Source organism: Ornithodoros turicata, chromosome 3, assembly GCF_037126465.1.
Source record: "Ornithodoros turicata isolate Travis chromosome 3, ASM3712646v1, whole genome shotgun sequence".
Classification (NCBI taxonomy): domain Eukaryota; kingdom Metazoa; phylum Arthropoda; class Arachnida; order Ixodida; family Argasidae; genus Ornithodoros; species Ornithodoros turicata.
Window position 1 is genome coordinate 103,902,194 of NC_088203.1, and position 26,416 is coordinate 103,928,609.

The following is a 26,416-nucleotide window of genomic DNA, read 5'->3' on the forward strand; positions in this document are numbered from 1 at the left end:
GTGTGAATTGTCTTTACAAGAAAGTGCAAGTAAGTGAAGATATCACTGGTTTCGGTTTCGGGGCCGAAGATCAAAGATCAACATATAACATCAAACATGAGAAAATTATTGAACATGATTCAAGCAAGACATTCAGAAACAAGCTGTTCTTCAAATATTAAGGCTATCTTTCACTTTGTACGAAGCAATGACAAATAGTCCATTGGATAATCTGTCGTACTATTTTTTTTTCCTATGACTGTGCTGCAGTCGGTACAGTGTTCCTACGCGTGTTTCCGCGAACATGGCGCTTGCGCGTGTTTTGTCTGGTCTGCTGATTCCACGCTGTTTTGTTTGTGTCTTTGTTTAACAACAACCAGGTAACATGACCTCAGGGGACAAGGGGTGACGTTTTTGCACGACTGTTCACTTTCCTGCGGCCGTTGTGAAATACCAAGTGCGTCAGTCATGTCAGGTAACAGTGATGGTGAATTAAAAGAAGCGGGAAACGACGATGAACTCCTCAACCAAGTTGCAAGGGACGCAGCTTCACGTGGCTCTGAGCCACTTAATTTGTCGTCAGAACCTTCAGCAAAGTCGAATATTCCCGCACACGACGTCCAGTGTGTGCATAATGCAGAACTTGTCACTGAAGTCGCCAATGAAAAAGAGCCAGTTGATATTGCCTCTGATATAGCCTCTGATATTGTGGACGATGATAACACTGTCGGAGAAGCATTGGTGATCTGCGAGCCTGACAGTACGACGGCCCTCAACGTTCAGGGAGATGACAAAAAGGAAGAAAATGCGCAAGAGAAGGGTTTCTCGTTGGCGTCCGAAGAAGGCAGGCAACACTTGAGGGAATTAAGTCAGGAGTTGATGAGCTTAAATGAAGAAGGTAGAAAGACATTTCGAGGTGAAACGACATCCGAAGAAGGAACGCCCAAAAAGAAGCAGAAGGAAGACAGGAAACGAAAGAGGCCTGCCGCGAAGAAGGGTAACGTTAGCAATAATATGTATTGGAAATGTAGCACCCCCATTCAGAATATAGTACTTGCGAGTCCCCACACCTTATTCCCAATCTTGGTAATATAACACAAACACGATGAGTAACTGAACCTCTATCCTTTGCAACACTTCCAAGTTGGTTACCGGAGCCTTAAATGAAGTCTTGAATGAGGGCTTTGTGCCCCTACTCTTCTGGGTGCCACCAGAGCTTTCGGAATTCACATGTGGGATATGGGGACTACTAAGCAGAGCCACATTCTTTTACACGGTCTTTCAATTAAGAAATGAGCAACTACGAGGTGTGTTAGTCATAGTGTTAGTCATAGTCCCGATGGTTCGCGTGTCAACTTGACGATCTGCCATGACCTCGTTGTGCACATGGTGGACGTTGTCTTGCGCTGTCACCTCAGCTGTCTGCCAGGACAGAGGTATGTCTTTGAGGCTGTCCTGTCCTGAGGCTGTCCTTGAATTCTGTGGCCCACTTCACCCACACTGTAGGGGATGGGACATCCTCCTCCAGTGTCATCACCATATCCTTGTGAGTGCCTGCCAGTGTTAGGCGCTTTCGAGACAAATATTCAACGGGCGTACATGCCTTCACTTTCTCCGTTTTTGGCTCAACTGTGCGGATCACTGCCTTCTGCCACCTGTACTTCTGACTACTTGTTACCCAACCTTCACATACACATAAAAAAGAACTTTAAGTCTTGCCAACTACAAACGGGAAAAGCTCACTGGCTGTGCCTTCTGAAAGCCGAGAGAGCATAAGCATTGATATTCTTCCTCACATAGGCTAGTTTGCTTAAACAAAAGAAGGGTATACTCTGCCTTTCGGCTAAGGTCGAACTCTAGTGCTTAGATGGGTACTCTAACAATGGCATGGCATAGGAGAAGGTCTCCCATCTGTTGATTTGTTTCTATACAGAAGTAGTATATTTGTTCACACTAAAATACACTCTGGCAGCTACAACAGGCAACCCATATGGGTGCCATCCTCAGAGCGAAAAGGCCCGTCCTGGAATCTGGACGTGTTATTTATTGAGTAAGGGGGTGTAACAGTCAGGAAGCGGATGCATCCCTTTTTCGCTCTTTTTGTTTTTAATTTCCTCATTCTATTTTCTTTTTTTCCCATTTTTAATTCGAAAAGTAGTATGAATACTGCTTTTGAGTTACTTTCTACTGCCTTATTTTGAGTAATTCACATGTGCAGACGTTTAATATATCGGAAGTAAAAATATCATTGATCGAATAAAGGTGAATCCGTAAAGAAGTCCAAGAAAGCAAGAACTAAGGCAGGGACATCTGAAACGTCGCCCCTGAGTGAGCCGGAAATAGAACCGGTTACGGAACTTGACAAAATACTGGAAGACACGGCCGAACGGAACAACCTTACAGTTCAAAATGTCAAGAACATCTTGAGGGTAGGTTCCTCAGGTTTTTAACTTTTTGAATGATCCATAAATTTTCTAAACTAAAGCTGTGACTTATCTTGTCACGCAGCGCGTCATAACCAACGAACATGTCCTGGCAATGCTCCGGAACTCCATGCTTGAAGAAGGAGAAGCCGGTACGGAGGAAGAAGCCATGTTTGAGCCAAAGTTCACACGAGCCAAAGCCCGCGAGCTCATGGGGAAACAGCCTCATGTGAGAGCGATCATGTTCCCATTTTGCAGTTAGGTTAAGTGTACTTATTCGGATCCTTGTGGCTTCCTCAGCTTCTGTGGCCAGTATCCCCAGTGAAGACACAAACCTCGACAACGTCCCAAAAGCTGTTGCAAGAAGAGTTTGCGGATGAGAGTGACTCTGATGAAGAGTATCGCCCTGTCTCGGATGAGGTAGGTTTTGACGCTGCATTTTGTTAACTGCTTTTTTTTTTTGCCCAGTCATAGGGACACGCTTTAATGTCCTTATAACTGCTCCTTTCTGTAAAGTAGACCGTCTGAGATTGTTTCCATTTAATCACCTCAGTGATATCAGCATAACCTTATTTCGGCAGCTTATCTGTGTTGTTTGCAGGTATAATTTAACTGTTATTGTGTGGTACCTGCGAGAGTGATATTTATTTGGTTTCTAGCAGTGATGGCCATTAACTACTTCTACAGTAGTTCAACTATAACTACTAACTACTTCGCGATTGCGTAGTTTAACTAGTAGTTCGACTACTTTTCAGGGGAGGTAGTTAAAACTACTACTTTAACTTCTGCAACGTATTTTAACTACATCTATAACTACTTATTAACGTTGTCCATCAACACCAATCCCATTCTATAGTGTTCTCAGACACCTAAATATGAATCTCAAGCAGCGATAAAAGTGAAGATTTAGCATACATGCACGACACAATTGCTCTGCACCTCCGTTCTCATCAAACAAGTAGCTCAAGGTAAAAGTTGGAAGCACAGTCGTGCCGTAAAGCTTGCGGCAAAATCGGTAGTAGTTGGCGCCCGCAGTAACCTAACTACTGTAGTTAACTACTCGAGATAGTAGTTTAATTAGTAGTTGCACACTACATTTCTGCAAGTAGTTGATAACTACTTTTCAACTACAATCAGGTAGTTTAACTAGTAGTTTAACTACATGTAGTTAACTACTGGCCATCACTGGTTTCTAGAGTGAAGATGATTCTGAGAGCCTAGCATCAGCATCATTCCTGAGCAGTCAAGGATCTCCTCCCCACCAGCCAGATATGATGCCGTCCATCACGGAACCAGAAAACTCTCCGCTTCGCACTACTGCGGGGTCTCCGTTGCCCACGGACAAGGTAAACTGGAATTGGGGAGCGAGATAGTCTGAGAAGGTGTGGTCAGCACTTACTGGAGCACCAAGTGAATGGGGGCAAAGACAGGGAAGATGGTTGTGGTGTGAGAGAAGGGTCTATGCAAACTATAGCTAGTTCCACAGAACTATTCACCACAAAAAAATATGCAAAGTAGCAACCCTCATGGGGATGCTCCCTATATTATGCCAACTGCTGGGATATTTGGCGGTTACCCTGTGTCATAAACTTTCATAGCCTTGCATCTTCTTTCTGTGTGTGCAAAGCAGTTTACTTGCCGCCTATTTGCAATTTGTAAGTTTAAGCAAATTTTTCTGTCGTTATCATTTGGAAAGGTTGTTAAAGCCTGGTAAAAGTTTCACTGTGTTTTCCTGAAGGAACAGCACCCAAACATATGTATATCCTTGTCTCGGAATACTATCAAAACCAGAGTTTCCAGAACAAATTTCTCAAGCACTGCAGCTGTTAAGAAAGCATGTTACCTTATTCAATGCCGCAATGCTGCAGCGTTTCTTTCATCCAACCTCTTTTGTGGTGTGCTGATGCCCTGTTTATATGGCGGGCTTCAGATAGTGAGTTATCCATGCTTTGGTGGAATATGGAAGCCAACACAAGGTTTATTCAATGTAATCACACATCGTGAAAGGAATCAACCAGATGAAAACTGGATGGAATTTTTCTAATGGCTACAGGTAGCAGTGCTTTGTGATGTTGTGCGGCCAAGTAACTCAGGCATGTGCCGTACATGTGTAAGACATGTCTTTTGCGGGCTTTGGTTGTACAGATGCTGTTTTGACCTGCAGGAAGGAGTGATAGCGGAACGGACGAGGTCTAAACTGCCACTGAACGACACTCCCCTTGAGAGTATCGAGGCTCAATTCATCGCACCGGATATTACGACGGACATGTACGACACCAAGTGTGACGACGAGGAGTGGAGGGAGTTTTTGGTGTCCTTCTCCAAACCTCTTGGTTTGTCACAACCTTTCACTGCCTTGTTGTAAATGTCTTGATTCCAAACTAAATCATATTAGTGAAGAAGGTCGTAAAAGTTGTTGGCAAGAAGTACCTGAACTTGGGGGAAGGACAAAAGACAAAACACAAAAACAGACAGCACAAGAAAAGGGTATGGGACATGGGTAATGACAGGGTATGGGAGGCTGATGTCAGGCGTGTCTGAGTCTAGGCATACCGAGGGATGACATGAACACACGATGCCGATTGTGTAGTGTGTCTGTGTCGTCCCTCCGTGTGCCCAGACTCAGGCTTTTACATTATGGAGTTCTTCCACCAGCTGGCCTGCATCTATGCCATTTTGTCAAGCGTGTCTGTTGAAACATCGCAGACGACGGCAGTCGTCTTCTCTTGGTGTTGGCAGTGGCAGCTCGACGATTACTAGTTAGCATTGTGATATCAGTCTGGCTGCCAACATCCTGTTCATCCGGTGTTACGTATTTACACCTCTGAAAGTGTGCAGAGGAGTTCCAAGAGCTATATACTAGTCAACAAACATTCATGAGTCGTTTCACTGATGTTCCTTTCCTCAAAAAGCTTTGTATGCACGTACATTGCAATTATACATCAGTATGGCTGCATATTTGACAGCTACAACAACTGTAATCCATAATACAAGGTGTCCTTCCCCCAAGTCTCAGGGACATGATGCCAGCGTTACGTATACACCAGCTCGCGTGCGTTTTACTTCTATGTTCAACTTTATAAAAGCAGTTTGCTGTCTATTCAGCCTCAATTTTCTCTACTGTTGCTTGACAGTGTTTACAACTCGTTGACAGTAGTGATGGTGAAAACACCAAGGCCTGCTATGTTCTTTAAAGAAGCAATGAAGTGACACTTAGCATTGCTACAAACCCCACTTCATTCATCAAACAGTCTATGAAAAGCTACCATGCAAAATATTTTTGCTGAACAGTGTCTCGTCACTGTACAATTTATTTTAGAAAAACGGCCCCAAAACGTACCATGAGTGGTGCGCCGTGATTTTGGAGTCCCGACCCGATTTTCTATTGTGGCGTAATTATTATTGTTATATTATTGGCAGATTATGTGACAAAGCAATAATGTATTGAGCAGCGTATTGAAAATTTGTCTCCTCTGCTATGGATACAGCAGGTTGCTACTTACTCCATACTCCATGGCTCAATCACTTGCGGGGTTGAGGTGATAATAGAGGGTCTGCAAATCGAAGGCTTCTCTTGAATGTTAAACATCTGCTACGATCGTCGTACTTGCACAGGAGCGCTTTATTTTCTGCACAATCTACTGCAGGGGGCTTTCACTGCTTCTTTAAATCAGTTGTTTTCACCGCTTGTATTACCTCAGTATTATTACTGATAAGTTTTCGATAATTTTGTGATGATTGATGAAGCATAGTGGCATATTTAAATTTATGTTGCGTTTACGTTTTTGTCAGATGTAAGTGAAACTGTTGAGGACAATGATGTTGAAGACCCGGAATACAATTTTCTGGAAGAAGATGAAGATCCAGACTCCTGGGACTTGAGAAATGATCGTGCCGTTAAAATATCAAGTAAGTTTCTTGCCTCTTTTTCCTCGTGATATACGCTGATGTGTTTTTGGTGGTCTGCAGAGCTCCGAAGAATGTTAAAGTGCTGGGTTCTTCTGGGTGTGGAAAGCACTAAATAGGATAGTGCACATATGGAAAAATGGGACTTAGAAGCGTGATACAAATTTTGGAATGTATCAAACAAGCCCTCGTGTGTAGTTTGTGACTGTGCATAAAAGGTCTTAGAAGTGTTGCCAACTTAACTTTAGTCCCATGGAAATCTTGATAGGACCACGGAAGATGTTTGTAGGAACCGATGAACTGCACAGAGTAGGAATGTGTCGGCGAGATTTTAGATTAATCCAGTGTTGCCTCAATTTTCTCTGAACTCGTCGGGTACATATATTTTATCAACATTTCAGAGAAAGAGGTCAATGAGTTGATGACTGAGTTGATGCAGGCAGCAACAAAGGAGCTCCTAGATGTCGAAGATGATGATGAGGTTGCTACGGCACCTCAGAAGCCTGCAAGGTGGGCTGCACATTCCAGAAGTTGTGGATTGCAATCATTTTGGACACGAATAAAGGGCACCTGCGTTTAATTTCAGTCGAACGCAGACTCCAGCGAAGGACACTGGGAATGTCGTGGCAGAACTAACCGAAACTGAGATCTTCCAGGAGGCGACGGAACTTGTCCACAAAGAGTGTTACGAGGCTCTGTTGCCTCGTCAGCTCCAGCAGCTCGAAGAGCAGATGAGAATGGTACGATGAAATAGGAAGTTACTGTAACTAAATCTCTAAAGAATCCAGCAGACACGTGTCTGAAACTACCATGTATTTACTTACGAGACGAGGACAAGGTGCCATACGATTCCAGGGGGATCGACTCGGATATCTAAAAATAAAACGGACCGGCCTCGGTGGCTCAGTCGGTAGCGTGTCCGCCTCCTGATCCCGAGATCGCGGGTTCGAACCCGGCCGAGGACGCCAGCAACTTGGTGGCACGGTACGAGTTGCTTAGACACGCCGTCTTCCGCGGGGGACGTTAAATACGGGGTGCCGTGTGGTGAGCTTTCATAGCACGTTAAAGAACCCTCAGGTGGGCAAAAGCAATCCACAGACCGACCGCTGTGGCGTCGTTCATGATCTCAGTTGTCTCGCGACGTAAAGCCCTAATTATTAATTAATTATCACACTAAAACGGGAATTCCATGCGCCTTGAGTGCCAGGTTCAATTTTCCCCCTCATGTATTGAACGCATCTCCTCAATGATGCTATGTTTTTCGGTAAAAAAAAATGTGCGTTCAATGTGTGAGTAAATACGGTAGAGGATTTCCCGAGATAAAATACCACTGATAAAAAATATCACTGGCGCAGCAGTGGTTCCTCAGTGATAAAGTATGGTGTGCTCGAAGATCGTGTTACAATTTACGGGGCTCCAGGGTTGTTTCTGTAAATTAAGACAGATTTAAAAATCACTCTCTCCTGTGCAGCGTAAATAGCCTTTTCCACTGTTTTCTTGAGCTGTCTGGAGATCAGTGTCACGTTGAAATGAACTCACAAAGGCATGCTTGCCGTAGGTAAAATGAGTAAAGCTGAAATATGGCAGTCGTCGAAAATCTTTTGTATGTTCCATTCCTCAGAAGAATTACTTTCCATCACGTCTAAAGCGTATGTTATCTTTCCAAATTATATGGAAGCAGCAAAGCAAATATCGTAACAAAGTTTGCGCTGCTATTCAAACTGGCATACGCACGAGGCTTAGCAAGTGGTACAAAGCACTGAGAGAATACTATTTTCGAACTTCCCCAATTTGCTGAACCAAATGGCAATTTTTTTTCTATACAATTTTTGTGCCCCTACTAAATTCTTATGTGCACATTATTTATATTCTATTTTCATAACGGCCTTTTTGATAACTTTGTCATAACAAAGGAGTACCGTAATTTCACGCGTATTAGCTGGAGCTTATGCACGATTTTTTTTTCTCACGGGTGCTCTGCGGCTTATCCACTGGTGCGACTTATCTGATGACTATTTTTTTCCTGGTATTGTCCCCATACGCCGGTTTTAATGAAAGGGCACAAATCAGACGTCTCGTATTGCCCGCGGCTTATCTGCGGGTGCGGCTTATCTGCTATAAAATTTTCAAAACGTTCCTAAAAGCGCGTCCTGCGGCTTATCTGTGGTGCGGCTTATACGCGTGAAATTACGGTACTTCGTATCATGCAACTTTGTATTATCATAACACCCTGTTTTTTTTATCTCTGTGCAGCATGTGCAATTGTTGACGCAAGTGTGTATCCTGAGCAGTAACAATGATGCACTGACAAAGTACTTCCAAACGTCAGAAATGCTACTGGTAAGACAGCAACTTTCGTTTTGTTTGCATTTGCGGAAGAGTACATCGAAGGCTCGTTGCAGAAAGAATTGCACAGATTTGCGCATCGACCTCTGCCCGATGGTAGACGTTCGTACTTCTTGGCATGCAACTTGGATGAAGCGGTGTCGTTGCTAGATCAAGTCCCTCGGTGGGGAGGCTGCACTCCCATGAAAGTAAACAGACGTATTGTGCGCAAGAATCCCATACGAACACAAGGTGATTTTTATCTCGTTAACCTTGTCACATGCATTTGTTAGAGGTGTGCAAATATATGAAAATTGCCCTTCGAATATCGAATTGAATTTCGAATATCATTTCACTAGGTAAAGGCTTGCAATGGTGTTAACTTGCAACAGATAAGCCCAGCAAACTAACTCCTGATCATCAGGGAAATGTCGAGAGACATTCACCCGAGAAAGATTAATGAGGAATTTATTTTGCTTAAAACAAAGCATGTATGTCTGTCTGTACTTGGACAGTCAGAAGGTCGTTTTCATAATGAAACAATGAATTGTGTACCTTTCCTGAGGCAAACTGAAAAACTAAAAAGAAAAGTCAAGTTCCACTTCAAGAGGCATTCAAGTAGTTCAAATTCTTGACGCTTAGTCTAAGCTGGTAGAATTTTCAAAATAGCTGGAACATTTGAAATGCATAAATACAGCGCAATCCCGTTAATACGAAATCTCTCGAGTCAAACTTCTGGATAATTTGAACTGACCCATCGAAGTCGTGCGTATTTTAAGGCTGGAATACGCCTGGTAATTGGAACGTATGGACATTTGCAACAGTTTATTCGAGCGGGTTTACCAGGAAGTGCATGGCTGCTGACGTGTGGGGGGACACGTTTACTTATTAAGTGATTTTTATTTTATTTAGAATACTTCTGGCATAGAAAATGCTGTAGAAGGAGGGGCAATAAACAGTACAAAAAAAGTTTAAAGTATAGTTTAAAGTTTTAGTTTACTTATTACGTGCAAGAACATTATAGAACCTAAAGAACTCATTAGAACTTCTAGAGGCGATACTTCTACCAGAAGAAAGAGGAGTATGGAACAAATTACAGTAATGGTGTGCATGGACTGTAATGGTGTGCATGTTGACAGGATGTTGAAATGATGTCGCGGCTGAAGAAACAAATGCAAGTGTGTATAACAGGTTTTTTTATGCCCTGATATGTTTAGATGCTTGCTTGTAAATAGGTTTGAATATGAACGAGACACTCATATTTCAGGCATCCCGTAAATGCGAACGTGCGGCATGGCTTAGCGAACCCTGCCACATCTCCAATGCAGCTAGTATGCGCTGCCAGCACATCAAGCACTCACTCAGAACAACCTTTAGTTTGAACTCTGTTTTATTGGAACAAACCTTCCATCAGTTTCGAGTTCAAATTAACGGGATTGCACTGTACCAACTTCAAATATGAACACAAAATGAACGTCAGAAACATTAGATTCTTTTTTGAAATTTTGAATATTCACACATCTCTAACAGTACTTATAGTCATGTTTTAAATGCTAAGATACAGAAGACTTTTGCTAATTTGGCATGAGATAATTTGTACTAATACTTTGTACTAATTTTGTGATGATTTGGCATGAGGTAATGTAATAGATGTGATGAGATGTTTAAATTGGTTGTAGCTTCTATCCTTCTCTGTATAAAGAAGTTTGTTAATTTAAATGTGGAAGCAGTCTGCACCGGCTAATTCCACATGAGGCATGCATGCATGTCACATGGTGTATTGCAGTGGAAAATTCCTGCCAGCATGTAAACCAGAAAAATAGGTGGTAGAAAAGTGCATACGCTGATGTTGCGCTTGAACACTCGAACAGCCAAGAATGTACTAGTCAGGGTGGTTATGAAAACTGATCTCTGAAAAGGCACTAAAAAAATGTTGGCATCTTCCACAGTGTGCATGCATAGTTGCGTATTTTATGTGGGAGAAGCAGGAGGAGATCACGGACTACATTGGCCAATAAAAGTAGCCCCAAATAGATCATGTTCATCATAACTTTCTTTAATTCGGTCTTTAGATAGTTCTACCACAATCTATGGTCCTGTAAAGGCCACACTAATGAAATCTATTGTAGGGGATTAAAATGGCACTATTAACTGTTGTTCCTTCTGATTTCATTCTCTAATTTCCTCAGTTCCATCTCACGTACGCGAGTTACTGTGTGAGAGCTGCGTCTTCATGTATCCTGAACTGCTTCCTGCCAGCCGACTGTATTGCCCCGAAAATGATCCATTCCGCAAGGTCATTTTCCTCCCCTCAGAAGATCAGTAAGTCCTCTTCATATGATGTGCCTTGAATTTCCATAGAATCCAGTTATGTTTCAATGCAACTGCGAGGATGTAAAGCGTGCACTAATTAGGCATCATTGTACTTCACTCTGCTCATGGAAATGCAACAAGGTTCAGAGCATCTGAACAACTCATTTGAAAAGCGACGTAAATTGCGGAGGCTGAATGCAGAATTATAGTCGTGTTCAACTTCAGAAGGAAAAGAAATCTAGTCCGTCACCTCTCAGAATATTACTACGCCGCAGACAGAGTGGCTGGACACAGAAAGGTCACGCTTGCTTCTCCGCGAGATAATGTGACCCATCATACTCACTCAGCTTCCATGGCCACATGACACTATGCTGCGTGGTGGGGCTACAGTATTTCTCCTGGCGCGCTATTGTGCCTCCGTATCTCGAACGGTGTATATCATTAACACACTACATTGCTTTTCCTTCCTGTGATGAACACAACATTTAAGCCTGACCAACCTCAAGGATGGCTGTTTACAAAAATGTTGGCGAGTGCCGGTGGTGAGATTCCCAACACCAGTACTTGCAAACTTCTCGTCAACTTTCGTCCTTGAGCTAATTTGGAAGCAAACATCCTGAAATTCAAACACGTGACCACAAATTGTGTGACCGTAAACGTGCAGACGTAAAGGCCTGGCGAGCTATGATGCGTCTCCAATGCCGCTGGTACGTGTTGCGAGAGCATCAAACCCTCATTCAGAGCGATTCTGTTAAGCTCAAACTCCGTTTTATTCCAACAAATCTTTGGTCCCCTTGGAGTTCGAATTAATGGGATTTCGTTTTTTTGAAACTACGAGCAGTCTGGAGATAATGAGGCAAAGGAATATTTATAAATTCGAGGAACACTTAAATTCATGCACGGGCTCGTCTTGCGATAAAAGCCACAATAGAAGGATAGCACCACTTAAAAATGCCTAGACACTCATGTATTCGAGTTCCTATAACAATCAAATTGTTTTTTAATTATTTATGCTGTTAGAGTGTGCGCAGTGTTGTGTACATGCACCATCGACGACATCAGAATTTCTGCTTTTTGGTAGTTACATTCATGCGTAGAACGATTGTTATGTTATGCACGGGATGGTATTGTACGCTGGTATGGTATGGTATAGTATGTATGTATGTTTTCACGTGACATATGAGCTTTTTGCAACATGTGTGAGGCAGCGAGATCCATGAACAGGAAATAAATAAATAAAAAGTAAATGCACCTAATGTGCCTCATCTCATCAGTGGCATCAATAGAAGTTCTAACATACCCATTAAAATTTTGTTTCGAAAGTAAAAGCACTCCTAAACCTTTTTGGACACCGTAGGACTTTGGTCCTCACAGTGAGATGACTCATTATTATATTTTACCGCATTACAGCCAGTAATGTTGTGAAGTGTGACCCCTGGCGATGAAACGCACCCAGTCATCATCATTAAAATGAAGTTTTTTTGTTTTTCCTTCGAAACTGTCTTGTCTAAGGGAGAGGGGTGAATCAAATTCATGGAACTATGGCATTAACCAATGTCATTACTAACTAACATTGTGCATGTGTCTCATTTCCAGCTTGCTGGCATTAGGATTAGAACAGTTTGTTCCGCCCAAGGGATCCCCATTTGTCCCTGTACACCTGAAACTCATTCACACCTTCTTGCTGCCAGTGAAAACAGATCAGCAGATCAAAATACGAATCAAGAACATCATTTACAAGCCACAGAATGAAAATAATCCAATTAGAGTAAGAAGCACCTGTGTTTTTTTATGTTTCTTGTGTTGATTGGACGCGTTGTGTTTCAGTACTGGGCAGTCCATCGAACAGCTATGCCTCTGGAATGGGAGCCATATCCACTGAATATAGAGGCCAGAGAGCCACCGTCCAAACAGCCCATTTCTATTCTGCCAACTTGGATGGTAGGTGATTGGAGTCAATAGATGTGCTTGAGGACATCTGCTATGTCTCTGCATACCTTCGATCTTTATGTCTTTCCTGTCATGCGAGGTCTTGATTTAAAGTAGCACAAAAGTTTTTTTTTTTTAACACGCAATTTTTAACACCCCGTTTTCTTTCTATAAAATTGTTAAGTAGGCCAGTAAAAGCCATAATTATCACAGAAATTGAATTTAACGTAGTACGCCGCAAAAAGTGACCGTGCCCAATGGTTGTGGAGAGCTGCACCAGTCCGTGACCTCGCGCTGACGCTACACCGTCCGCACTCGCTGATTGGTTCATAGAAATGTTGTCTGCTAGTCAGCTGTTCAGGGCTCTGAAGAAGCATTGCACACAGCTCTCCTCCCTGCCCACGGTCACCCTTTTAAATCTCTAATTCACCTAATTTACCGACTACAAAAGAAGAAAGCCCTCACACACAAAAAGAAAAGGATGGGCGCTGACCTTGACTGACCGCGCAGACATCATCATTCTCTGTTTTTCCTAACAGTTCTTTCTTGGCTGAATTTACTTGACATGTTAGATAAGTAGCACAGAAAATGCAGTTTGTTCAAAGAACAAAGATGGAACAATGGGTTTATGAGAAATATTCTTGCACGAAGGCAGTCAGTATCAGGTCTACCCGCGACTTCTTGGACTAAATGCACATGTCTTACAGTTAGGAATCTAATAACCACTCACATATAAATAGCTGTAGTTAATAATTTCTCAATTACTGGTTGCAAATGCGCTGTATTGTGCTTTCAGCTCTTGTTTGAATAGCTAGCATGATGACAGAAACACGTGAGAGAGATTGGCAAGTGTGCTGATGGCACAAACTTCTTTCAAGAGTGAGTCCCCCAAAGCTGCAAAAACATCTATATCGAGGCAGTTTTAGCCCGCCTATATATATATCAGGGCACCAAAATCAAAGTCCTCTGAAGTTATCTTGAAGTCAGTCTCATTTTAAACTGAAGCTCTGCTCACTTTTGAGCATCAAACTAACAGTTTGATATTTTGTACGCGAGAGATGCTTGGATTTCTGAAAAGCATTACTGAAGTTGTGAGCTCAGTTCCACTTTAAAAAGCTTGAATGAGATATTTAGATGCTTTGATCTACATGAGAACCTGTAGTGGTATAAATACTTTGCTTCGTATTTATTGAGAGGGTCCTTGCTGTGTTTCCTAGCAAAACTACCTCCTGACAAGGCCATGCCAGCGACCGAGCATTATTTTGCCTGTGACAACGGTACCAAACATTGCAAGCTCGATGTTGCCAGTTGGTAGCACGGTCATACTCACCACGACTGCTCAACTTGTGACCACTCCCGTTACAATCCAAGGTTGGTGTCATGCATTTAAATATGCACAGATCTTCCTGCGTGCAATGAAAAATTATAATAGGATGAGAAAAAAGAACCTTCTAATTCAAGGTTTCGGTAATACGTATTTGCGCAGGTAATTCCTAGGGTTCTTCGTATTCGGGCCCGATTTTTTCACGATAGTTCCCCCCTGAACAAATTTTCAAGAATTTGGGTCAAACCCGATATCTACCCGAAATCCTTGCGGTCCTTCAACTTGTCGTTCTCGGTAAAGCGTCCAGAGGGAGAATCATAAGATCAGCAAAGAGAGCCATTTGTGACCAGGGATCGGAACCGAAACTGAACCCGAACCGAAAACCGAAAAAAAAACGTTATTTTCTGACGAACCCGAACCGAACCGAACCCGAACGATTTTTTTGCTTGTCCTGAGCCGAACCGGAACTGAACCGAAAAAATTGATACGGTTACCGGTTCGGGAATCGGTTCAGAGGTGAATTAATTGTACTACTGTCCGACCTTTTTTTTGCTCACCTGAACGGTTATCTCACACCTTTCTCTTACAATCGTGTACGGTGAGCGTAAGCTTGCTTGCATGTAGCAAAATTACTGCCCGTGGACCGGTTAAACCGAGGCCGAAAAAAGTAACTGTTCCAAACCGGTTCAAGCTGATAATTTCGGTTCAGCGGAGCTAAACCCGAACCGAACCAATATGCATGAACCCGAACCCGAACCGGACCGAAAAAAATACCGGTTCCGATCCCTGTTTGTGACAGCTTATTTGTCCTCCGTTTATGATCCCCTCCTGCAGGATTCAAAGACGAGCTTTTGTGGAGCTTGGGCAAGTGTTTGAATACTGCGGTCATTCACTATCCCGGTTCCGAACGGAAATACGTATAAATATTATTGTTTCTCGTCCCAGTGTCACAGCAGTGGCTTGTTTCGTGGGCCTTTCGTTTCACCCAAAAATTCCCCGGTGACATATCGAACCGAGATCCTAGCACCCGATTTCTCGCCGAATTCTCGTGCGTAACTACTAGCACCCGATTTTTACCTCCCGAATTCGAAAAATCGTAAAACCTGAAAACGAAGAGCCCTAGTTATTCCCCATAATACTTCAAAGTTACACGATGCTGATACCGTATTGTCGTGCCTTTCTCGAAGTGCCAGATCTAAAATTAATTAAATTAAATTAATTAAATAATAAAGAAATAAAATGAGGATGCCCAGCATGCCGGAAAATCCTGTATTTCCTGATAAAATGGCATATACGCGGGCGAGCGTGTGGAGGAACCCCATACTGTAAAAAAGCATGAGTTTGGGAAAAAAAAAAAAAGAAAAACGGATGACATTCTGTATTTTCTGTATTCGTCCTGTACTTCCTGGCATGCAGAGAGATGCGACCAGAGGTGTGATTCTGCGAGAAGAGTCTTGTCCACCTCATAAGATCTATCATGCCGATAAATGCGTGGTACTAATATGGTATCACATCAATGACGTTTAAGTTAATTTAAGTACAATTTCAATCATCAATTTCAATTCAATACAATTTAATCAATTCAATACAATTTCAAGTACAATTTTATTCATTATTTATTTCATTTCATTCATTATTCATTATTTATTATTCAAATACAATTTTATTCAAATCAATACAATTCAGTCATCAATTTTAATCAATTTAAGTACAAATTTGGCATTATTTTAGCGTACTCAGTTGCTCGAAATTTCTTTCTGGAATATTTGTTTTTGTCACCTTATGACACAACAAATATTACTGCTGCGTTAAACTACTAATTGGGTATATCTTAACAAAAGACATCTTGTTTCAGCCGTGTCATCACCTTTCGTTGTCGCGTCTCAAGGGCCCGTGGTTGTCTCACCGCTGAAGAGCCTAACGTCCATAAAGCATGCATCACCCCTTAAACACATATCTCCTCTGAGGCATATTTCTCCACTGCGGCACATCTCCCCTCTGAGGCAGATCTCCCCGGTTAAACAGCTGTCTCCTCTGAAACAAATCTCTCCCATCTTGAAGAAGTACAACCACTTTGCTGCAAGGAGGATTCTGCCTAACACACCAGCATCAGTGCGGAAACGGCTGCATTATTCGCAAGAACCTTCCGCAAGATCTGCTCCAACTCCAGGACCCACGGACACGGTAGTGTTAATTTTGTCCCAAAGGTTCATTTGTCTTTGGCTAATTTGGCTAACTTTAACTGCCTAACATATAGAACACACCTATATGTCATTTTCTAACCTTACAAACAATGTGCACTAAATTTGTGGAGAAACACTTCGCTGAAAGTCTTTGAATTAGCACACCTTTCATTTCCCAAGCAAGGCTCACAAACGTATGCAGTGTGCATGACCAGCGTAAATTTTTCAGAAGTTACGTAATGCATCCTAGGCTGCCTGGTGGACTGCCAGCAAGAAATCTTCCTTGAAAAAAGCGGTGCAGAATCCTATAAACAAAATCGATTATTGATTTTGATGGAATGTTTGGTCACCTCATAACACTGTTGCAGAAGACATACGTGCGTAGCATATCTGCATGGTGCAGAACAGATGCTTTAATGTGCAGAGCATGCTTCCATGTTTTCATGCAGTTCATATCACAAGTGGAAATGTGATTATGTGACAATTCAGCTCATTCTAGATGTGCACTGCACATTGTACATCACTGGGGGCAAGAATAATGTAACATGTTGTGGATTCCACGCTGGGGAAATGCATCGTAGATTTATGGTTGAATATGTCGCCTATGATGTGTACTTTGAAGATAATGTTTTCTGTTGATGTTCTGACAGTTAAAGGTGATTTTTCATTCATTTCATTTTATTTTATTTACCCTTGACCGCAAAACAGCATTGCGGAGGGGATTTGGGGAAAGAATGCAAAACGAGCACAGAAATGAAGTATTTATTTATTTATTTCAAAAAACCCCAAGGGTCCGGAGGACATTACATGGGGGGTGGGAACATTATATTGGAACACATCATGGAACATTGAGAATGGAAACAGTAATAACAGAAATAAACAGAAAACAGAAATAAGGAAACAAAATAACAATAACATCTTGGAATAACAGGATAAGAACAATACAAGTAAGTATACAAAGCGATAAACTCAGCAATACAACAGAACGAACACTAGTATTGAAGATGAAGAAAGTGAGAGAGGGAGCTACGGAAAACTGTATGGTCGTCAATGGTAGCGATTGATGATGGGAGGTTGTTCCACTCAATGGTAGTTGTGCAAAAAAACGATTTGGAGAACGCGTTAGTAATACAGAGGAACCGAGTAACCTTGTTAGTGTGATCAAAGCGAGGAAAAATGACACTCGAGCGTGTGATGGGTGATTGTCGAGCAGGCAAGGTGAAAAAAAAATCTATGGTAGAGGGTTAACTTGGCGAAGCGACGACGATGTTCGAGCGGCTCGAGGTTGAGACTTAGTTTTAACGCGGAAACAGAGGTAGTGAAAGAGTAATCGTTGACAATGAAGCGGGCAGCTCGATTTTGAATGGCTTCGATTGCATCACAGAGATAGTTTTGAGGAGGGTCCCATATTGCGGATGCGTATTCAAGCTTGCTTCGTACCAGAGTGGTGAAAGTTAGAAGCTTGAGATGGACAGGTGCCGATCTTAGGGTGCGTCTGACAAAGCCCAAGGAGCGAGAAGCATTGGCCACGATGTGATTAATGTGTTCATTCCAAGTTAAGTTGGAAGAGAGATGAACGCCAAGATATTTGTAGGAATCTGCTCTGGTTAATACTAAATCGCTAATTGTGTAGCAGAAGGGAGGGAGATAAGAAACACGTCGGCGAGAAAATGTCACGATGCAGCACTTAGATATATTCAGGGGCATTTGCCACTCATCACACCAGCACTGAATTAGGGCAAGGTCGGTTTGTAAGGATTGTTGGTCAGTAGGAGAGTTGATCTGCCTGTATACAACGCAATCATCGGCGAATAGTCTGATAGTGGAAGATATGCCTGAAGGAAGGTCATTAATATATATGAGGAATAGGAGGGGACCAAGAACTGAACCCTGAGGAACTCCCGAAAGGACAGGGACAGATGGAGATATGCGGTTATTACATGAGACTGCGAACGAGCGCTTATAAAGAAATTGAGTTAGCCAACGGACGACAAGCGGGTCGAGATTCAGGAGAGAGATTTTGTACATAAGCTTCGGGTGAGGCACCATATCAAAGGCTTTGCGGAAATCTAAGAAGACGGCGTCGGTCTGATGGTTGTTGTCAGCGTTTAAAAATATGTCATGAACGAAACAAGCTAGTTGAGTTTCACAAGAATAGTATTTACGGAAACCATGCTGCAGCGGGTAGAAAAACACTTTTTCCTCAAGGAATTTGACTAAGTTTGAGAAGATTATGTGTTCAAGAATTTTGCATGCGATACAAGTTAGAGAAATGGGGCGGTAGTTATTAACGTACTGACTGTTACCGGATTTGAGAATGGGGACGACAATCGCTGTCTTCCAGTCCCGCGGCAACACGGATTCTTGAAGTGACTGTCTAAATATGCAACATAGCAGTTCGCTTGAAATCACTTTCGTGTTGTATAGTACTTTAGAGTTAATTGAGTCAGGACCAGAACTTGAGGACAGCTTGAGTGACTCAATGATCTTACAAATTCCGTGGGGGCTGATATCGATGGGCATCATGGGACAAGAAAGGTTCATGGAAGAAGGGATTACTGGTAAATAAACTTGTGAGCAACCGTCGTCCGTGTTAAAGACAGACGAAAAAAATGAAGCAAACTCGTTGGCACATAGATTGTCTGGGATGACCTCCCCGTTGGGGTAGGTTAGGCTAAAGGAGTGAAATTTAGGCGGGGACAGAACTTTCCAAAATTGCAAAATTGCAAAAAGTACAATAGGACACGAACAGTACAAAATCAAATAAAGAAAAACATGGAATGCAAAACGTTTATATTGCAACAAAATATTTTGACTGAGGATTGCTAGCTGCTTGCTTCACTTTACCTTTGAATATAATAACTTACCAATGGATAAGTAGTGTTGTTTATTTTCATTCCAAAATAAAATTACATTGGCACCCAATTTCGATGCTCCATTAGCTACCTCACAATAGTTGCTGATGGAGGTTACTTTCGTGTTACAACATGACCCTGGCACATCCGCTTCAAAACTTATATTTTAATCAGTGTCAGTTTTCCTAGCTTTGTTGAATGATTTGTTGAGTGTTGCTTTCTTTAAAACATACTTTCTGAACCTGTTTTGCAAAGGCCTCACCAACAGCAAAAACAGTGACAAAGGGCAAAGACTCGAGCACGCCGACGTTGGAGTCGTGCAAAAAGGCAGCAGTGTCGTCGTCTGCTACTGGTGGGGGCCATACTGGAACGGAAAGTGACGTTGGAACAGACGACACTGAGGACAACGAGGGAGACCTGGCTGCACTGATGGCAGCGAGCAGCACCATCAGGCGAACGCCCCACTCACTCACACGCAAACAGAGCAAGCAGCAGCGTGATACTGAGGCTACTCTTGCACTTCTGGCATCAAACTTAGTGGAGTCTGATCCTCAGGCATGTTAATAATGCAATGCCTCAGTGACAGTTCACACCAGAGCCCTGTGCGGATGAGATTTTTGGCATCCGCATCCGACCCGCATCTGCGCACACGTTATCCGCATCCGATCCGCATCCGCAGCATACACACCCGTTTACATCCGCATCCGACCCGCTGAGCAAAATGCAACATCTGCATCCGATCTGCAAGATCCGCATGTTTCGAAGGACGCGTAAAGACCGCCGGAAGCATGTTGGTATAATTTCGGATGCCTCCATGCTGTCACGGAAGGACTCACGACGACAAGCAAAGATAAACCTTTCAACAAACGTGATATGGAGAGACTTCTGGAACTCGTGGAACAATACCTGGCTGGTGCTCGCGTGGTTTGGGATGCCAGAATGCCTCCTCTCCCATCTTGGTCGTGCACGGTCAAAGGTGAACCCGAGCATGCATGCGCTCGCTGTCGACGCGCAATACAAGTAAATTACTGGTGGAAAAATTACAGCACGCGGTATACAGTCAAACCTCGTTACAACGAAACGCGATATAACGAAATTCGCGATAGAGCGAAATAATTTTGATTCCCCGGCAGAGGGCCATAGAGATCAATGTATTTTAACTCCCGGTACAATGAAACACTTTTTAGCCGCCGCCTCGATACAGCGAAAGAATGAGATAAGGTTTATGACCCCAAAGCGACTTTAGGGTGATGAAAACAAAGGGCGCAAGCAGCGTCCTGTTCCCGTGGCGAAAGATGGCACGCGCGATTAGGGTCGGGAGGAATCTGGTGCCTACAAAAGGAAGTCTGAGTCATTGGAAGGTTAGGGATTTTCTTCCGTGGCTTCTCCTTTTCGCGCTTGTTTTGAACTGTCCGGTCGCAGCCAAGTAAAAAGAGCACAAGGCGCCATCGCGCGCGTGGGAAACGCTTCGTTCGCGTGGCGGTGTAAGTGGCGAAATCAGCGTAGATGATTTTCTTGACGGGGACAAACATGCCGTAGCAACGGAGAACCTTACGGAAAACGAACTGTCATAGACGTAGAAGATTTACGGGAGATCGCAACACGATATGGAGAAAGCTGCGGAGGCTTCGGCGGCGTACGAACAATGCGTGACACCGCGTCTTCTATTCACGACGCAGACGCGTATAACCGGCTATTTGACGCAAGAATAAAATACCGTAGGTGCACTTTGGCGCTGTATTTGTAGTTGTGGTCATTTTTCACGAAAAACTTTTCCGCGTCGTAGCGGGAGTTATCGACGCTTATGTACAGCGCGCGTCCTCGCAAAGGTTGCGATCCGTGACCTTCAATTCGGTACAACGAAATGTTCGATACAACGAAAAAAATTGCAGTCCCCGTGGGTTTCGTTATATCGAGGTTCGACTGTATCTGCATCCGATCCGCTACCGACCCGCTGCCTTCGCATCCGCATCCGATCCACATCCGACATCGAGCCATCCGCATCACCGCACACCGCAGAAAGTGCTAAATTTTCATCCGAATCCGCCAGTATCTTGCGGATATCCGCTTCCATCCGCGGATGGTGCAGGGCTCTAGTTCACACCTCTGATAGATATCGTTGGCCATCCTTTGCAGTATAATGCAGAACAAAAGTTTATGGAACACAGGAGTGCCATCATTCTATTGCAGATTCTGACTGAGTGCTGACTCAAATTGTCTGATTAATATTCACGAGTATTCTGTCTAAATTACAGAAAGAAGAACGTGAAGTTCAGTTTGCTGTGAGCTACCTGCAGAAGGTGCAGGAGGTTCTGCAAGATGACAATGAAACTTTCCAGCGTTTCATGCGTATCGTCGATGACCATGATTTTCTCAGTAATGACAGAAGCGCTGCTCAGGTGGGTTTAATTAGTACACTCTTTTTCGTTGCCCTCTACAAAATTGCAACATGGATGAGTTGTCCGTGATGAATGCATTTACCTGATGGCAGGTCTTTGAACAAGTGTCCGAAGTGTTCGCCAAGTACCCAGAGCTGGTAGACGGCTTTGTTTCCTTCCTGCTCCCGGAACAAGCGGTCGAGTGTGGCAAGTTCACAGAATACCTCATCTTCAGCAAGATACGCCTCTTCCTCCGCAAACTAGAGGTTTGGTTTCAAGTGCCGACTTTGAATTTTTTCGTACAGTACATTCACTTTGCATCATTCTGGTATGTTGTGTTTGCTACGTGTTTGATGTCGTCAGTTGTTGTCTCACACAGAATCTTATTTTGAATGGATGTTGTTGCAGAAAGGGACAAAGACTCACTTTCGGTGGCGTAGCCAGGAAAATATTTCGGGAGGGTTTTTATAGGGACTAGGAGAATTTCACCCTTGTTTCCCTCTCCCAAATGAGGGTACAATTTGGGGTGCAACAATATGCTAAACTGTGGGATAAATCAAGCTCAGTTACTCAAACCAACTGTACTGGTATGGTACAAATGGTGATGTAACTGCATTTGCTGCTGAACAAGTTGGTGGGTAAAACTCAGGTTTCACCCTAAAGAGGCATCCTTCAATTCGGGGTGCAAATTCGGGGAAGAATCGGGTTAAACCCTAAAACTTCAGGTTCTATTCATGAAATGTGCGATCGTTGATGATAGAGAACAGCTGGAGGTTGATAACAATAATTTTTTCCACTTATTAGGTCCATTTTAGTCAGCAGCCGCAACAACTTCAACGCATCCTAAAGACACTGAATCAAGTTCAACGCCAGCCTGATCTCACAGCGGAGACGCTGTGCAGCATGCTCCAGCCGTTGCTTCGTGGACAGAGCCACTTGCTGGATGAATTCCTGAAGTTGTTGCCAAGCCAGAAAGTCCCCGAAAGGTTCGTTTGTTTACCTAGATACCTAGTGGAGCAGATCATTGTCGCCTGGTCACATTCAACTGCCTGGAACCGCAGGGCAGGTGCTATAGGAGGGCTGGGCCTAACCAAATGTGTGTTACAAGGCCTGCCCAGGGATAAGCAATAATCATGACATTTGGAGCTTCTCTTTGGAAGGACTTTTTTTTTTTAACTTTGTTTAGCAGTATTTAGAGAGTACAGTATCCTGCACCATTACTCATAATACCAAAGTGTATCACTCATGGAGCTTGAATAATGATGATGAAGAAAAGATTGGGGACATAGAACAGTGCATATCGCGTGTTGAACATCTACTGTCTTTATTAAGCAGTGCGATATGATACGGTGATTATTACTAAAATTTTATAAGGCATGGCATGACTGGGCTCTCTCTTTGTTCGCAAACCCCTTGTGCAGTCTCTGTCTTGCCATCATCTTAATGCGAAGCTTCCTTACATTGTTGACGTTGCAGCGACATGACGGACTTTGAGGAAGTGACCATTCCAGATGGAGAAGAGGAGGACAGCTGCGAGGAGGTGACGCTGTCTCCTGCACACGAGACCTTGGGTACAAAGGAATGTCCCTGTCCTTGCCATCAGGAGGGCAACGACACGCGTTATGTTTCCCGCGCTCGACACTGCACCAAATGTGGCATTAAGGTTCGTGATGTACTGGAATACTGTCCTGCTGTAACATTTTTCGCATTTGATAGCCTTTAAAAAATTTCGGTATTTCGGTTTTGGTATTGAATATTTGTTGTACAATAACAAATTTTTGAAACAATATCAAGTGGTCTAAAAGTTCTGAATCATTGCTGACTATAGTTGTCAGAGAGCGTGGGTTAGAGTCCTATAACTGATTGACATTTTGAACTAGTGCTTGACCAGATGCTAGCTGCCTCATAGTCATAGTGTGTATGTGAGCGTGTCTGAGGAAAAGGTGGGAGAGGGTGCATGGAGAGAGTACTTGTCCAGTCCACTCAGATAAGGCTCTTAGCAGGTAGACTGGAAGTCCTGCCAGCGAAATGCTAAATACTAGTCTCGAGGACCTTTAGCTTCTGATGCCTGACCAAAAACACTTAAGTGTTGTTTCTTCATTAAAATGCTGCATAAAACTCTAAAATTGCACTGATCACGTACACTGGGGCTTTATTAAGCTGTGTCGAACCTTCTCCAGTTCCTAGATGGACGCGTGTTCATCCAGACTGGCAAAGTCATGCGACCTGCGCACGTCATCTTCGGCTCCGTGGGTCCCTCTCCACCCTGGAGGGGTTCCCTTCCTCGATCACCCACCACCAAGTCACCGCTAAGGTCACCTCCTGAGACAACGGTGGTGACGCTCGCTGAAAGACCCATGTCTCCCATTTCACTCTCGGGCGACATTGGACGGCTTCAAGACGGAGCTGTGAGTTCAAAAAGGCTGCTGTAGAAAACTCTGTTTTATTTTAAATGAGGTCTCTTAACTACACTGCAATTGGAACTCGAGTGATGCCGGAATAATCTCTTGTTAAACATATGTACGCAATATGCTCTTAGCCACTGGGATTATCTCTTCCGAGATTCAAGTGGGCCACAAGTGACTTGGTCTATGGAGAATGTTTGTAGATGCACAAGAAAACCTGATTCCTACTGTCGGTAAAAAGAAAATAGCAAATTGGGCCTTAGTTTATGTACTGCTGTGTGCACCTGCTGTAATAGAGAAACAGGGGAACAACATTTAGGACTGCTAGGAATGCAACTTACTTTGTGAAGCGACGCACCTGAAGCGATCGTGCAGAACATTTTTTCTTGTTGTTTTATCAATGCGCAATTCCATTTACAGATATGCTTTTGAAAATAAGCAATGAGCTACGTTGCCACATGGCATGCCATCAAGTGCCATATGGCACGTGCGAGTGACAGAATTGATCCAGGTTTCATTTCCTTGTGTATGGAAGTACACGGAGATACAAAGGATTAAAGAATGAACTTGAATGCAATTTTGTATACTTGCAGTGTACAGATGTATCAACAAAGCAAGATAACACGTCACATTCCTGTGGTGCTGAACCTAATCGTACTGAGAATCCTGTCCAGCAACCTCCGATAAAGTTGTGGTCTAGGTACGTCTTCGTTGGACCAGCTTGTTCCTGCGCTGTTTCGTTAGGCGAATATCTTTAGTGTTCCGTGCATGAAATTGTGTTCTGTGACTGAGACATGTATGTAAGCGTGCATCACAAATATGCAGGGAGGAAGACGGCATCTTACTTCAGAGTTGCCAACGACTAGGTAGTGAAAGGGGGGTACAAGAGGCGTCAGGGGCACTGGGTAGGCCTCGAGATCAGGTAAGGGGAGGCTGTTGTACGGTGGCATCATCACTCAATATTGTTGAGGAGAGCAGGAGTTTAATACTAAGTCAAAAGTGTAGAGCCTGAGACTGAGGGTGGGGTATCTTCTTCTTCCTCACAATATCTGTCTGCTGCAAATGTTTCCCTTTTTTTTTTTACACTTGCTGCTTTTCATAGGGAAGTTCTACTCTTACCTCTGTAAAAAATGACAGGCTCTACGCTACAAAGAGTACCTGAGCTGAGTTTTTTTTTGTTGATGAAGAGTCACTAGCATTGTGCCTGAATGCATACAGTGTCCTCTCGGTGGCTGTGCCTTCCACGTGATTCTAAAAACAGGGAGGCAGTGGAATGGAATCTTATCACCAACGCTTCTGTCTGCAGTTTTCATTATTTTTTGGGATGCAGACTTTACAGACAGGTGTCGACACAGCCGCCCCTGAAGTCAGCCCAGGATGCACACTAACCTCCAACTCTCCCAACTTATCTTGGTGTTCCCACTTACGCAGTCCGAGTCGGGTCTTACGCACCTCACAACCGCAATTGCTTGGTGGTGCTAAGATTATAATTAGAGCCTGAAGTTTTAGGGTTTTACCCGATTTACCCGGTTTTACCCGATTCTTTCCCGAATTTGCACCCCGAATTGAAGGTTCACCCTCTAGGGTGAAACCCGATTTTTACCCGGCAAGTTCCCCTCACTGGGATGCCTGCAGGAACGCATTAACTTGCTTTTTTGGCAGCAAATGCAGTAACACCACCGTTTGTACCAAACCATTACAGTTAGTTCGAGTAACTGAGCCCGATTTCTCCCCGAATTTAGCATACCGGGAGATTTTTCAACCCAAATTCTCATGAATTTAGTGCACACCTTTATTTACCCAATTTTTACCCCCTGAATTTAGAAAAAAATATTTCCCGAAAACTTCAGGCTCTAATTATAATATACTAAAACTTGAGGATGAGACATTTGTACGATGTTATCAGGATGAACAAAGCAAATGCATGGAGACGGCAAGACAATTTGTGACAAATCGCGTTATGCCCTTGTGATGGTACTGAGGTTCATCTGTATGCCACTTATACTGGAAAATAATAAATAATTGCGTAATTTTAGGTGCAGTGTAGGTTCCAAGAGCTGATGGCCCTCTTCGAAGCCCACAACAGCAAGGATGGAAATTCATGACCTCAACCCAGCACACCTTCCGTTTTATTTGTGACTGCGCATCATTATTTGTTGCATCAATATTTTGGTATGTTTAGTAGGCAAAAGGTTGTCTGAAAACCATAAAATAAATGTACATATTGTGTGTGTTCCTGGAAATTGCATTTAGTATGTGCAAGATTTAAATGTATTGGCTGGTGCACGAGATTTTCTGTGCAGCAGCAGTGCCATATACTACATGGTGTTAACGTAAACGTTGCATCCTAGGGAGTTGTAAAAAGGTGAGTACAAGGACAAACAGGTTTATGTGTT

General features: G+C 43.2%; 1 protein-coding gene across 1 annotated transcript; it reads left to right on the forward strand.

Moving 5' to 3' along the window:
* Positions 1-252: 252 nt before the first annotated feature.
* LOC135389086 (GON-4-like protein) lies at positions 253-26,251 on the forward strand. The gene is made up of 25 exons (XM_064619051.1): positions 253-976; positions 2,242-2,408; positions 2,488-2,631; positions 2,703-2,822; positions 3,599-3,748; positions 4,567-4,735; positions 6,195-6,311; positions 6,710-6,818; positions 6,895-7,048; positions 8,562-8,648; positions 8,711-8,885; positions 10,823-10,955; positions 12,543-12,714; positions 12,774-12,887; positions 14,093-14,246; positions 16,055-16,383; positions 19,493-19,792; positions 21,493-21,636; positions 21,729-21,881; positions 22,420-22,601; positions 23,092-23,278; positions 23,796-24,023; positions 24,614-24,720; positions 24,846-24,942; positions 26,057-26,251. The coding sequence occupies exons 1-25, from the start codon at positions 448-450 to the stop codon at positions 26,123-26,125; spliced, it is 4,290 nt and encodes a 1,429-aa protein (XP_064475121.1). The 5' UTR covers positions 253-447; the 3' UTR covers positions 26,126-26,251.
* Positions 26,252-26,416: the final 165 nt, after the last annotated feature.

Excerpts from the sequence above, each read along its gene's own strand:
- LOC135389086 (XM_064619051.1), top strand. The coding sequence starts at position 448 with ATGTCAGGTAACAGTGATGGTGAATTAAAAGAAGCGGGAAACGACGAT. Across the intron at positions 7,049-8,561 it reads TCGAAGAGCAGATGAGAATG|CATGTGCAATTGTTGACGCA; the intron begins GTACGATGAAAT and ends ATCTCTGTGCAG. Across the intron at positions 16,384-19,492 it reads CTCCAGGACCCACGGACACG|GCCTCACCAACAGCAAAAAC; the intron begins GTAGTGTTAATT and ends TGTTTTGCAAAG.